The sequence below is a fragment of the Sceloporus undulatus genome, chromosome 2, assembly GCF_019175285.1.
Source record: "Sceloporus undulatus isolate JIND9_A2432 ecotype Alabama chromosome 2, SceUnd_v1.1, whole genome shotgun sequence".
NCBI classification, from domain to species: Eukaryota; Metazoa; Chordata; class Lepidosauria; order Squamata; family Phrynosomatidae; genus Sceloporus; species Sceloporus undulatus.
Window position 1 is genome coordinate 313,117,117 of NC_056523.1, and position 14,411 is coordinate 313,131,527.

Genomic DNA, 14,411 nt, shown 5'->3' on the forward strand with positions numbered 1-14,411 from the left:
TGCAGCTATGCACACCTGGTTGCCATTGCCCAGTTCTCTTAATTTCAGCATTATAATTTGGTGGGGTGAGTGTTAGTCATTTTGTTGTTACCATTGTTTTTTGGTTATCAGAAATATTTGCTGATAGATTTGCTAATGGATTTATTGATAATGGATATGCCAACCACAGGTTGAGTTCAAGCTGTGGCTGTTGCTGTTTTTAAAAAGGAAGTGAAAGTTTCTGAGCATTTCATGATTGTGCCAGAAGAGAAGACCATGTTTTGTGCATGTTTCTTCTTGTAATGCTTATACTATGGCTCTGTATTACACTTGAACCAACTTAATGTGACATTTTTGGCCCCTGAAGTGCCCCACTTAACTAAATACATATGTATAGATTCCCTTGAGAGCCTTTGCAAGTTGAAGCAAACCGTAGCAAGCTGGTGCTCCACTAAGTGAACTGGAGATTTACACAGACCCCTTCCACTATTACCAGGGACAAAATGTAGGACAAATTCTAGACCAAACTGTAGGACAACTGCAGGACAAAACTCAGCTCAAGATGTAGGACATTTAAGGTCCTCAATTTTTCTTAAATGTCCTACATTTTGGGCTGAGTTTTGTCCTGCAGTTGTCCTACAGTTTGGTCTAGAATTTGTTCCACATTTTGTCCCTGGTAATAGTGGACAATTATGGCAATCCGCCGCACCCCAAAAATGGGCAGTTTGCAACCTCATCTCTTGCCTAGAGATAGTCCATGAAAACCAAGAACTCAGGGCTAGGCTCTGAGATCTGACAACCTCAGGAAGAAACTGATGCACTTGGTTTAGAGTAGCTAGTACACAAACTTGCAGCAGCAACTGAATAAAAAGCCCCCAGAATATAAAATTCCAAGAAACGTATTCAGGGGTAGCTATGTTTGCCGCCCGTGCAGCAAAATATAACAAAATCCAAAATCCACAAAACAGTGATAACTTTATGGAGCCAACTGAAAAGCATAAAATACACCATGCATCCTTTCACAGCTTCACTGGTTTCATTTTGTCTCAGATGTGACTTCTGTTGCTAGGTTAGTTGATCTGGAGGGATTTCAATACAGGCAGAAGTCACTCCCCTGCTTGGCCATGTGGGGACTAAGGACAAAGGGTAGTAAAAGACAGGCAATACAATTTCAAGTTGATTAGCAAAAAAATTAAAATAAAATAGATCCAAGTAAATATAATTTTTAAACTATAATTTGAAATTCAAATAGTCCCAAGTTTGCTTGTAGCAGTCAGCTTGATCTTGCAAGAAATGCTGAAGCAAATGGTTTTTAATATCAAAGAGGTCCTTGATTCAACAGTTTTCATAGGATAAGGCTGACATCTCCAATCAAAGATAGGACTATTTGATTTCCGTGTATTATTACCTGATCATCTTGGTGGACAGCATATTATCAAGGTTTTTGTATTTTTGTTTTGTGAAAAGATTCTGAGCAGGCTACAAATTGTGCCTGCCAAAATGACATTCTAGTGGCATGCCTTTCTCCTTCATCCCTTAGCTGAATTAGCATTCAGGAGAAAACCACTACTGGATACTATCTGTAGAGGAGGAAAACTCAGTGGACACAATCTTGTGTGGGCCAGCGTAGTGTAAAAATTCTACATGTGGAGCTGCACTACAACTGGTAATTCACCAACCTCTGTTCCATACTGTTGCTGTAGACTCTCAGTCCATGTCCACTGCGTGCCTGGAGTGGTGGAAAATCAGAGGGGCATATGACTATGTTATGTAACCAGACACAAAAAGATTGCACCCTCTGCAGAGATCTGCTAGGGCCCTCCAGAGGTTTCAGTAGATCGTGTACTGTAATCATTTCACATCTTGCCACGGGAACATAGCCAGACACTTCTCTAATCCTTCCCTGATCTCACCAGGCCTGGAATGGCCAGGGAGAGGACCAGAGCAACTCTATGGTACATCCAGGGTAGCTTTTGTCAGTGTGGATGGAGCAATGGAATATGGAATGGAAATGGACTTACACATATGTATTCCACTAACAGAATGTCAGCTTGTAGATATGACAGCACAGTGAAAAACAACTCTTTGGGGGCATTATTTCAGTATCATTTCCATGGCACGTGAACTGTACATATATGTACAATCCATTCCTCTGTTCTCGCAAAACAGAATCCTCCTGTCCTTCTCTTGCCCTTACAAACTGTTGTTGTTACCACTTCCTCATGTTTTTCCATGAATTACTGTGCCTGCAAGGAGGGAATGGTATTCCTTGCTAAGTAATGATAAATGATAATTGAAAAGGTATGGGTTCCATCTGTTTTCAGCATTTCCCTGCCTCATCCTCCCCTGACTAGTCTCATGGGTCTCAGCTTCTTCCCAAATATTCCACAGAGGGTTGGAGTGAGGTCTGGCAATAGGCCATAGCCTATTGGGGCAGGAAGGGGGTCTCTGATAATCAGTCAAAACACCACCTGTGAGTACATCTAAAAGACTGAAGGACTCTGTGTGTGGTGATGGAGGTAAGCCATCATTATGGTGTGTGGATAGGGATGCAAGATTTGGGGGCCAAAATGTGAGACCTGGGAACAACCTCTTACGATATCAGAGGGCTGTCTTTGGTAACATTGCAAAGGCAACCCCAGGTGAAGACATTAAGTATTAACCACAGTTGCACAGAGTAGGCCAGTCAAATGCAAAACCATCAAATGCAGAATATATACACATGTGCACACAAGATTTCAAAACAGTGCTCTCACCCTGATACTCTCTGTCTCTCCCTATGGACCAGAAAAGGGAGTGCAGGCTCGGAGGCACAAGGCAGCTCTATATGTGAGTGTCATTGTTGGCACAGTTCATATTTGTTAGTCACTGCCATTTTATGAAATTTCATGCCATTTTTGGCATTATGTGTTGTTGACTCTTTTCTGAAACTATGGAGATTATCACATGGGGGTATCCTGTCCTTGCCCCATCTTTTCTGCGTGATAGTGGGAAGGACATTTAGACGAAATCAAACAGATCCTGTCACTAACCCATCTGAAAAGTGTGATTGACCATGATCACACAAAAGACTTACAGATGACATTGCACAGATCCTGTCATTAACCCATCATTAAAGCGACATTGGCTGGCATTTTGCAACAACGGAGGTTTGCATTATTGCAATGCCATTTTAATGATGGATGAATGGCAGGATCGGTGCTACAATTTGAAAGTCTTTTGCACTATCACAGTCACAGACGTTAAGGACAGGATAAGGACAGGGAGCGATCCCATCCCTATCCCATCTACGTGTGATAATCTCCCAAGTACTGGCATAGCAGTAGTATCAGTCGCTGCTTCTGCCTGGTCAATTTGATTACAGGACTGTTGCTAATCCTGTTATTTGAGGTTGTCTTCCCTAGTTGCTGTGGTGCATGTTACAGTTTACTTGAATGTTTGTGGCTTTTAAAATTTATATTAAAATTCCCTCTCTTAGGTTTTGGGTCAGAATAAAATCATTATAACTTCCATTTTTTTTCACCACACTAAAATACTGTTTGCAGTACAAAAATGGCTGCAATATAATTTCATTCAGCAGAGGGCACATGTCACCCTTTTTAAAAAGAAGGCAAAATCCCTTCAGCCTTCTGAATAAAGTGAGGTTAAGGTATCAAAGTCAGGAAATTAACCTTTGTCGATGGAATATATAACCAACCTCACTCTACCAGGCTTTTTTAAAAAGATAAATATCAATTCTCCAACCACTTTGAGAATGCTAAACCAATTAAGCCAAATGGGAAAAGAGGCTGGAATCAAATCAATTAAATAGCATTTTCTTTGGGAAAAGCACAAACAAAGAGTTCACATTTTCAGGATGTTAGAGGGGATTGATGACAATCAATGTGTGGGCCCCTTGCTTTCAGATAAGATTTAAAAGAGAGAGAGAGAGTGCTCTCCTTCTCCTTACATTACATTCACATAGTCAGAGGCACAGCAACATGGCCATGGCTATTGTTTGTCAGAGACTGGGATTATAATGCACCCACAGTGCAACTTCTATTCATCCCGGTGTTGTTACCTCTCTGGAAGATGAGCATATGTCTGATATGAGGAGGTCTAGGTCTCAGACATAACAGCCGCCCCTCCATATCCACGGATTCTTTATTTATGGATTCAGCCATCCATGGCTTGAAAATATTTTTAAAAATATACACTCCAAGAGGGAAGGCTTGATTTTGTCATTTTATATAAGAGACACCATTTTACTACTCTATTGAATTTAATGGGGCTTGGACATCCACAGATTTTGGTTTTCACTCTGTGTGTGTGTGTGTGTGTGTATATATATATATATATCCTGGAACCCCAGGGGATAACAAGGACCCACTGCACTTTCAGAGTATGGAAAGGAGTCACACTACAATAGCTGGCATGTTGCTAAAGTTATATGAATTGTTAGTTATAATACTGTACCCCGGTGGCGCAGTGGTTAAATGCCAGTACTGCAGCCATTCACTCACAAACCATAAGGTTGCGAGTTCAATACCAGCCAAGGGCTCAGCTCGACTCAGGCCTGCATCCTTCTGAGGTCGCTAAAATGAATACCCAGCTTGTTGGGGGCAATGAGCTTACAGTTGCAAACCGCCTAGAGACTGCTTAGGTAGTAGGAAGGGGTATATAAATGAAGCTGCTATTGCTTCTCTCCAGCTATCACAATTTGGTAGGGACAGTTCCAATTATTCCCCTATTATCACATGTTTCCAGCTGCTTCTAAAATGCCCCTATTTCTCTCTCCCACTCCCCCCTTTACATCATTTTATTTCAGTCCATGCAAAGTGAGTTCAAAGTGCAAAAGTAGTTTGCACCCAGTTCACTCAGCAGGGGGTAGAGGACAGGAGGAGCAGAATCTTGCCCTTCCCAACAGGCTGAGGCAAAAGCAAACTGCTGCAGTATCTCCTAGCTTGTGTGTTCTTCCTCATTAATAACTTTTGCCATCCTGAACAAACTCTAGCATTGCTTGGCCATGTGTGTTCTAGTTTTCACCTGTGAAATGTTGGTCTATTCTCCCCCTTCTCAAAAAGGGAACAGGGTTTTTTCAGCAATATACATCAGCTCAGGTAGACTGGAAGGAATGGTCTCTTGGAAACAGTTCCAAAGTTGCTGTTGAATAACAAAACAAAACAAATGACCCCCCCCAACAAAGTTTTTGTTTTGTTTTAGTATCTCCCCTCTATTTCTGTTCTTTCCTGTACATAATTATGGGATGATGATGATTGGATGAAAAGGGGTAGACAAATATTTGAATAATAAAAATCAGGTATGTATCATGATAATCTCCATGCTTGTGAGCATGGCCTGATCTCGGAGTTGTGCTGTACAGATTCGTGAGAAGATCAGGGAAAAGGTCTGTGTTTGCAGTTAACCACAGGAATGGCAAGATGTGTATTGTTCTCAACTGTGTGTACAAGAAAGCAACAGAGGAGGAAGGTATGTTTGGAAAATGTTAGGATTTGTGTAATCAGCCTAAGAGCTGCCACCACTTTCAGGACAGAATCACATGTTCCACCCCAGTCTGGATGTTTCTTGGTGGCCTTTCATTATGTGAGATTACTGATGATCAGAGAGCTGTACATTTGCCTAAGAGGGACGCCGCCGCGGACACAAAGAAACCACAGCATGTTGGAGGAAAGGCCACAACTTTATTAGCATGACCACATGTAGGGTTGGCTCCAATGCATGAGGTCTGTATCTGTCATCCATCAGCCCAGTACTGAGTGGATGAACCAAAGTGCTTGGTCACGGCCAAGCTTCGGGATGGCAAGAGATTATGGGTTACCGCTCATATCCCATCGATTGCTCAAGCGACTGATTGCATATCTGCAATTGCGCATCATCACATAACTATCCCTTGCCAACGGGGGACGCTGTGCTGGTGATGCCCCTGCAATGGCAACACCGCCTCGCTCACAGTGCCCCCGCGTCCGGATGGACTCCCGATCCAGCGCTACGCAGCCCTGGAAACCACGCCCACCAGATCCAAGACCTATGCAACCGCCACAGAAGGCAAGCCTGCCTTCCGCCAACCCTACAACCCTGAAGCTCGCGAGGTGGAAGCGTCTCTGTCCAGGCGAATGTAGCCCGCCATCTTCCAGCCTTTTATAATGTCCACTGGCAGTCCACATTGAGCAGCAGATGTGGCAGCCCCAATCCAGAAAGAATGGCTGCCGAATTATTCTAGCGGCAGGTCGAGGCTCCCCAGGGCCATCCGCAATATCGACACCAGCTGGCAGCGTGCTAGCAAAGTTCAATCAGCCTGAACGAACAGTGGCCCATCCTTCCGGGGGCAGGCTGCCACAATTGGTTGAAGAGCCACACCGCCTCAGCAGCTCAACGGGTTGTCCCTTTCCAAGTTGATCACACTTGGACCTGTGAAGAGCTAAACAGACAATATTTAGAGCCACAGACACATCAGCAATCCGTAAGCCTGCCCCGATATATCAGCCTTGGAGGCGGTCACCAATTTTCCCACCCTGAAAGCCCCAAAACAAGCAGTGATGAATGCAGCTTTGAACAGGTCAGCGTCGTAGGAGGAGACACAAGCCGGGGCGACTGGCCAACTATATTATTGAGGAGCACGATACAGATGGGCCTCCTCCCTCCCGGTTGGATCGGTGTGGTCTCTTACAGCCTTCCGGCGTCCTCCTGACCAGGAAGGTAGCACAAGGATCTGGGTGTCTTTCAGACTTGAGAAGAAAGATATCCCCGCCAAGTGGACAGACATGGTCCGAGGTGACGTGTCCAACCATCTCAGCCACACTAGGAACCGGAGGACAGTCAAGACTGAATAGGCCAGGGGCCTGACAATTGACCGACTTGAAGAAGGCCCACAGCTTAGCCATGGCCCTGTAGTAGGCCCTGAGGGTGGCAGGGGCCACATAAGCTTGGCAATCTCCCACAGATCCTATGGGAGAGGCGTGGGTGAGAGGTCCGCCTCGGGCACCAGCGCGCGGAACCTGGATTTTTTGGAAACGAGAAAAGGGAATCTGACACATATTTTTAAACCTGAACAAAACGAGCCAAGAAGGTGATGTTCTGCTGAAGGCAGCGAAGCGCGAAGTGCCTGACAATCTGTATGATCATCTCAGATTTGGAGCTCTGTCGGTTAATGATGTTCACAACCGCCAGGTTGTCACACCAAAAGCAGATGGCCTAGTTGATGAGCGCCCCGTCCCACAAGTGAGGGCACCAACGACAGGGAAGAGTTTTAAAATTGCGAGGTCGCAGCAGATGGCGCTGCTGGCCCAATGGGCAGGCCACCGCTGGGCGCACCAGTGCCCTTGGAAATAGATCCCAAAGCCCAAACTGTCCGCTGCGTCCGAGTGGGCATGAACTCTGGCCAAGCTCCCAAGGACGCTGCCAAATGGAAACCCCATTGAAATGGCTTGGAAACCCTCACAGACTGCTAGGTCCTGCTTGATGTCCCCACGTCAAGCGCATGTGATGATGGGTGGCTGCAACCTAAATGGTGATCCTGGCCTGGCTGGCACGAAAGGCCCTGTCTGGTGATATTACCCAGTAGGTGAAATTGAGGTGTCCAAGCAAGGACTGGATGTCCTTCAAGGTAGCCTGGTGGCTGTGAGCATGGCCCTGATTTGCTATGTAGTGACTCCAGCTTTGGTGGCTGTGAGCATGGCCCTGGTTGATGTGCAGTGACTCCAGCTTGTCCAAGGGGAGCCGGAGCATCCCAGCCACCGAGTCAAGCTGGATGACAAATAAGTGAGGGACGTGGTGGGACCCTCAGTTTTGTCGGCGGCCAAGGGCATGCCCAATTATTTGGCCACGTTCTAGAAGGTGAGCAGGAGCTAGTATACTTATCGGTGTGTGGTTTGCCCATGAAAAGGAAAACATCCAGAAAGTGTGACTGGTGGGGGAGGTGGCCCTGGGTTTTATCTCCCTCTCGAGGAATGTGCTGAAGGTCTCAAAGGCAGAACCGCTGACAGAACAACCCATGAGCATGGCCTTGTCGAAGTACCAATGGTCCTGCACCCTGAAGCCTAGCAGGCAGAAGTCATCAGGGTGTACTGGTAGCAGCCAGAAGACCAACTGGATGTCACACTTTGTCATGAGGGTCCCCCGCCCGCAAGGGCAAACCAATCGAACTGCTTGGTAAGTGGCCTAGCGGACAGAGCAAAGCTCAGTTGGGATAGCATCATTGACCGACTCTCCAGGAGGGTAGGAAAGATGGTGAAAGAGCTGGTGTTTTTTGGTCAAGGGGGGAACTCTAAGGTTAGGTGTGGGTGCCACTCTGACTGCTGACAGCTCATTGTTGACCCTGTCGATGAGGATGTGGGGGCATGTCTCGGGCAGATTTAAGTTTCGAGCATCAGAGGGCAGTCTGGAGCCCGCTGCAGGGAACTTGAAGCCCTTTGTGAAACCTGATCAGTGGAGGGAGACAGCCTGGTCGTGTGGCTGCTGGCCAACACCCGCCAAGGCAGCCTGTTGTGGCTCACTGGGGACCCCCACCTTTGTGGAGTCGGAGTTGCAGACTCCCTCCTGTCAGGAAGCTGCCAGAGTGCAGTGTATCGAATGAACAGGGGGGGGGGTTGGTGGGGGCCTGGAGGGGGAGGGCAGGCCAGTCTGGCATGAGGGCTGAAACAAATCTCACAGCAGTGGTCAAACTCGCACTGGGGGCAGGCACACCTGCCCAAATGAATGAACAACACAACAGCCTCATATGGTCCCGCCTGTCCTGCCATACGGCTGGAGGCCTGGCCCCGGCATGCAGACCCACTTAGAGGAGCCAAATGTCACTCTCGATGAGGTCCCACCTGGAAAGCTGTGTTAAGCAATGGCAGCAGCATCTCCCCCAATGGACTGTGACCTGAGGACATTTTATCTGTGACTGATGAGGTGCCAGCCCCTTTCGGGGTAGGCCAAGTAGACCACGGCCATGTAAACCCCATAACCCTCGACCCAATAGGGGAAAGTGAGCTCCACGGGGGGGGGGTGGCTAGGGGCCCTCTTTGTCGGATTTTGCGGACAATATGGTCCCCGCCTCCTCTCCCTTTGGCCTGAACGGGGTGAAGACATTCACAAACTAACCTGCTTTGATCTGTTTTTTGACCCTGTTCTGGCGGTGAATGCCAGGTGGATGTCCACCCCTGGCAAAACTTGGGGAAAACCCAGCGCCTGATGGTCGACCCAAACCCCTTGGGGACCTGGGCGCTGGGTCCTGCGCCCGATGGCCCAGGAAGGCATGACCAGGATGAGTGTCCCCTCCAGCCAATAATGGTCCTGGGAGGAACTGGGACGGATGTATGTACTCACCCACCACAGCCGAAGCATCATCAGGCGGGAGGGCAGGAACAAGCGCTGTGTCATCATTGGCCTGAGAAGAGCTGTGAGCCACCGGTGGCGGAGTGGAAGGAACCGGGATCACCAAGCTGGTAGAGGAGATGGCCGATGAAGTCGAAACCCCTCGAAGATGAACTAGAGGTGCTACATGAAGACCCGTGGCGTGAGTGCTTGTTTCCCCTAGCCTGTGGTTGGACCGGGCCCCTGTTGTTCCGAAATTCTCCAAGCAGCTCTGCGATGGACTGGTGTATGTTCACCCACGCGTCCTCCCTGCCCGGGGCTGAAACCAAAGCTGAGATTGGTTATTGTCACTGGGACTGTAGTTGTGAGTGTGTATGCATGCTCCCAAATGTGTATTTTCAGCAGCAGCTTCACTGATACCTGGGGAAAACTGCATGAAGCAGAATGTTGAAAATGACAGGCACCTCCTACAGAAGAAAATTAGACTGATCTTGAACAAGAAAAAGGGGAAAGCTTTCAAGCATTTTTATTAAAACAAGACAGGCAGGCCAGCTGAAGAGCTTTCATGGCAGCCGTGAACACTGTATGAAACCTTAAATGTTTTTATGGAAACTTCCTCCTCGATGCTGGATGGTCTTTTGTACAAATCCCCTCATATTTCTGTACCTGCTTTAATCTGATTTTGTTGCAGAATGGTGGATATATGCCAGACAAAAAGGGAGGGAGGGGGAGGAAGAGGGAGGAAGGATTGAAGAGAAAAGAGAGAGATAGCAAGGGTGAAGATAAATTCAGTCATGACATTTTAAGAGTAGCTGAGGTGGGTTAATAGCATTGACTCCTTTGCAAAGGAATGCACATTTTTCAGTCCTGCTGTGAGCTCATGAAAGGAAGACACAGATCCATCAATTTCTGTAGGCTTTAAACATGCTTTTAACTTGGGAAAGACCACCTGTGATTTTACCAGTGCATTTCTTGTAAAAATGGTTGTGAAGTTGTATGTTTATTGTTAAGGTGAAACAGAAATATTCAATAAAATATGTGGTGCTTTTCAAGGTTGTAGTTGCAGGAGAGCGGTGCCCAAATGAGGGCATTGCCTCCTGATACAGAAGTAGTCCCCTCACATGAAAATTTTCTTCAGAGCCAGCATGCTGTAATAGTGGTTTTAGCTTGCTTAGCCAGTTTACATTTCTGATAATATGCTTGCTGTATTTTTCTTCTTATCTGGCATGTGTAGAGGAATGGATGGCTTCTGTTATCAACAGAGTTTGGAAATGTCATTTTTTGGACTAAAATTCTCAGACTGCCCAGCCAGCATGGACAAGGTCATGATGACTAGGAAATTCTGGGAACTGTATTCCCCAAAATTAACCTTTCCAAGCGATTCTTTTCTATACTCTGTTGTCATTTTGCTGAGGCGAGCCATAGGCCTGACCATTTTCACTGTGACAGCCAATTTTTCTGAGGTTAATCCAGAATTTATTGACAGGGAGGAAATCAAAGCACAGCTATTTTTCCTTGCTATTTATAAGAGAGCTGAATGTGTTAGCAGACTTGGCAAAATAAAAATGCAGTGCATTTGAAAGTTTTAATAACCCTCTCTGTGTCTTTTCTCCTTTTTGTATCTTTACAGGTACAAAGGTTTCAAAGGCAATTGCTCCATCTCATTTATTGACCAGTTTAAGGCCCTCCACCAGTGTAATAAATACTGTGAGATGCTCGGACTGAAACCTCTTCAAACCAGCTCTCAGAAACAGAGGAAGCTCTCGGTCTCTAAAACCAAGTCACCGCCAAGCTCAAGTTCTATAAAAAAGACGGTGGTGAATGTACCGGCGGCCAAGAAAACATAGGTGTTTGGGCTCCCTTCCAAGAGAAACATCATCTGTGCAATATGACCGCTCTGGAAATGTACATTGTATTTTTCAGAACAGAACATTCTGGCAGTAGCATGCCATCTGAGCGTTCAGCCATTTTATTCAAGTAACTATAAGGGCTACAAAGTGGCAGCGTGCAGAGACTGAAACCAGCTATGTCTGCATATTTGTAAAGGCCAGCACCCCAATATCAAGTACAGTAATGTATGCAGACTATTAAGAGTGGTAGTATAGTTGGGGTTGCTTGTACATTTTGTTCTTCGACAGTTGTGTTCAACTTGGACCTTCAGGGAAAATTCCCTTGTAGACTTCCCCCCCTCCATATAATTCAATTGCTAACGAAGTATAGATATAGGGGCGGAATATGTGTGAGCCTGATCCATCAGCATCTTTATTCAAATGGAAAAGGCAACAACCGCTATTGTTAGATCTTTCTGAATGCTTACTTCACAAATTGACATAAAAGATGGCAGATGCAACAAGTGATTGATGGACTGACCTGTGGACCTTAATTTAATTTGTATTTGCACTGGTATTCAATATTGACAGTAATGTCAAATGTATGATTATAGTATTTAAAACACACAGTGGGATTCACCAGGTAATCTGTGGGCTGCATGGAGCTCATGAGCACAATACTTTTATTTGTGGCTCTCTATCCCCTGATCTTTCCCCTAATTCCAGCCTTAGAGGATCCTTTACTCACCAACTTTTGTGCAGCAGTATAAAAGCTCATACTCTCAATAGTAGTTGTCATATCCTCCAACATTTCACTGATGGAAACTGGGACATAGGTGGCCAAGCAACATAACAGTGTGGTCAAGATGGCAAAAGTTATTAATGAGGAAGAACATGCAAGCCTTGAGAGTGTACAGTAGTTTGCCTTTGATTGAACCTACTGGGAAGAGCAATACTTCACCAATGCCTCTCCTCTCCCCTCACTGAGTTACCTGAGTGCAAACTACTTTTGCACTTTTAATTCAGTTTGTAGCAACTGAAGTAAGCCAAGGATAAAGAGGGAAAGTGGGAAGAGCAGAAAGAAACTGGGACATTTTAAAAGCAGTTGAAAAGGTGGGATAACAGAGGATTAGTCAGGACTGTCCCTGCCACTTGGGACTGTTGGAGGATATGAGTTGGTATGCAAGTGTGGGACAAAGAAAGACAGAGAGGTGTACATTTGCTGTGCATGGATGAAGATGTAGTTGACTTTGGCAGCAGAAAATATTTTGATGGAGCAGTGTAATAGGAGTATGCAGTAATATGGAGATGTGCAGCAAAAGAAATCTGACCCTTGCTAGATCCCATTTTTGTCCAGTACTGTATTTCACAGTGGCCAGCACATCTTTACTAATGAGTTTTGAAAACTGTGTTTTTATTATAAATATTTTTTTTTAAATATCTGCCTTTATTTTGTGTTTTAATTGCATTTTTATGTTTAGTCTTATTGTGAGCTGCCTTGACTCCCATTTTCAGGAGAAAGGTGAAAAATAAATCTGATTTTAAAAAGTAAATAAATGTAAGGCAAGAAGGCAACCATCTTCACTTACTATTCCATCCCCACAACCTGAAAATAATATTTTGTGCTATGGTGTCTTTTAAATGTGGGAGTTCTTTCTAAGCTTTGAAAGAATGTTGGTTGATTCTCTGTCCAAGATAGACCCAGAGTCACATTTTTGGACCCCACAATCCTATAATCTTCCACTCCCCATGCTAGCAATGGGTTGCAGGAGTTGTAGTCCAAAAGACAGGATGTATGTGAGCAGGCTGCGCATTCATACATGAGTGCTCAAAATCTGACAATTTTCTGATTACGTTTCATAATACTATGTTCTACAGGAGTAGCTCATTTAATTATGCCTGTAACCCTGTTAGGCATACATTTTACATCTCAATTGTTTCCAGGTCAAAACTGCTGAACTATAATAATGGTGTTCTTTCCTTATTATTTTCAGAGTACTAATTGTCCCTATTATATGCATAAGCCATACATCACCCCCAATTAAATTCCTGTTGAAATAGGACGTAGTGTGACATTGTTGATAACTGAGCTGTGCAAGAGAGAACCAACTGTTTCTAGTTTTTTGCCCCATGATGATTCTGAATTCAACACTGTCAGTGATTTTCATATTTTTAGCAGTTACTTCCTCTTTACACCTGGATATTGTTACAAGGAAGCTTTTCACTTCTTGAAAGTACTGGGTATGTCACATTGTTGAATACGTGCCAAATGGGGCTGGAGACAGATCATAGTTTTAAGAGATTGAGTTGTATACAGCATATACCCCAATATATGTGAACATTTCATAATGACCAGGGGAGCTCAGACCTGGTGGTGATGTCCTCAACACTTCCTAGATATCATTTTGAACATCTTGACGTGACTTTATTCCCCACAATGATCCCTGGAGGATCCTGAGGGCCACAAAATGGTTCTGGGGATGCATGCGGCCCACTGACTGCACTTTGCCCAACCCTGCTGTAGAACAACCATAATGTTAGAAAAGAGTGTAAGATTTTGAGTTCTCCCATTGGAGCTTTGTTTATAGAAGGGGTTGGAATCGTGTCACAGCTTCCAACTTTCCCAATTTTGAAGGGGCAGTCTTGATTAATCCTCTGTCATCCCATTTTTCAGCTGGTTTTAAAATGTTCCAGTTTCTCTCTCTTCCTCCCACGTTCCCTGTTTGTCCTTGGCTTACTTCCATGCTTGCAAAATGAGTTTGAAGTGCAAAAATAATTTGCACTTGGTCAACTCAGTGGGGGGGGGGGGGGGGGGGGGGGGGGAAGAGGAGAGGATGAATGGAAGCTTGCCCTTCCATTTAGGCTCAGATAAATGCAAACTGCTACAGAGTCTCTTGGTTTGTGTGATCTTCCTCACTAGCAACTTTTGCCATCTTGACTGTATTCTTATACTGTTTGGCTACATCTGTCCTGGTGTTACTGTGAAATAAAGGGGGGAAAGTTGGCAATATTATATACAGTAAATAATTGGTAGGACTCATGTGGCCCTCCAAATGTTTTTGAACTGCAACTCACTGCATTCCTCGCTATTGGCTATCTTGGCTAGGATTGTTCGGACTTGCACGCCAACAATTTTGGAGGACCACACAATTTCTATCCTTCGCCTATATAACCCCATCATTTTGCTGTTCCGTGCTGACTCAGGAACCTGTGTGTGTCATCTAAGCAACATACCTCTGAGTAGCAGTTAGTTTTCTGTGGTTTTAGAAATAGAGACCAGTCATTGTTTATTTATTCCAGAATGCA

General features: G+C 45.2%; 1 protein-coding gene across 5 annotated transcripts in view; it reads left to right on the forward strand.

Annotated features, from left to right (window-relative positions):
• ALPK2 (alpha kinase 2) overlaps positions 1-13,848 on the forward strand; it is a 165,766-nt gene extending 151,918 nt beyond the window's left edge. For all 5 annotated transcript variants that reach the window (XM_042453898.1, XM_042453902.1, XM_042453899.1 and 2 more), the window contains exon 15: positions 10,907-13,848. In XM_042453898.1, the coding sequence (XP_042309832.1) occupies positions 10,907-11,123 (217 nt within the window). In that variant the 3' untranslated portion in view covers positions 11,124-13,848. The remainder of the gene's footprint in view (positions 1-10,906) is intronic.
• The last annotated feature ends 563 nt before the right edge of the window (positions 13,849-14,411 follow it).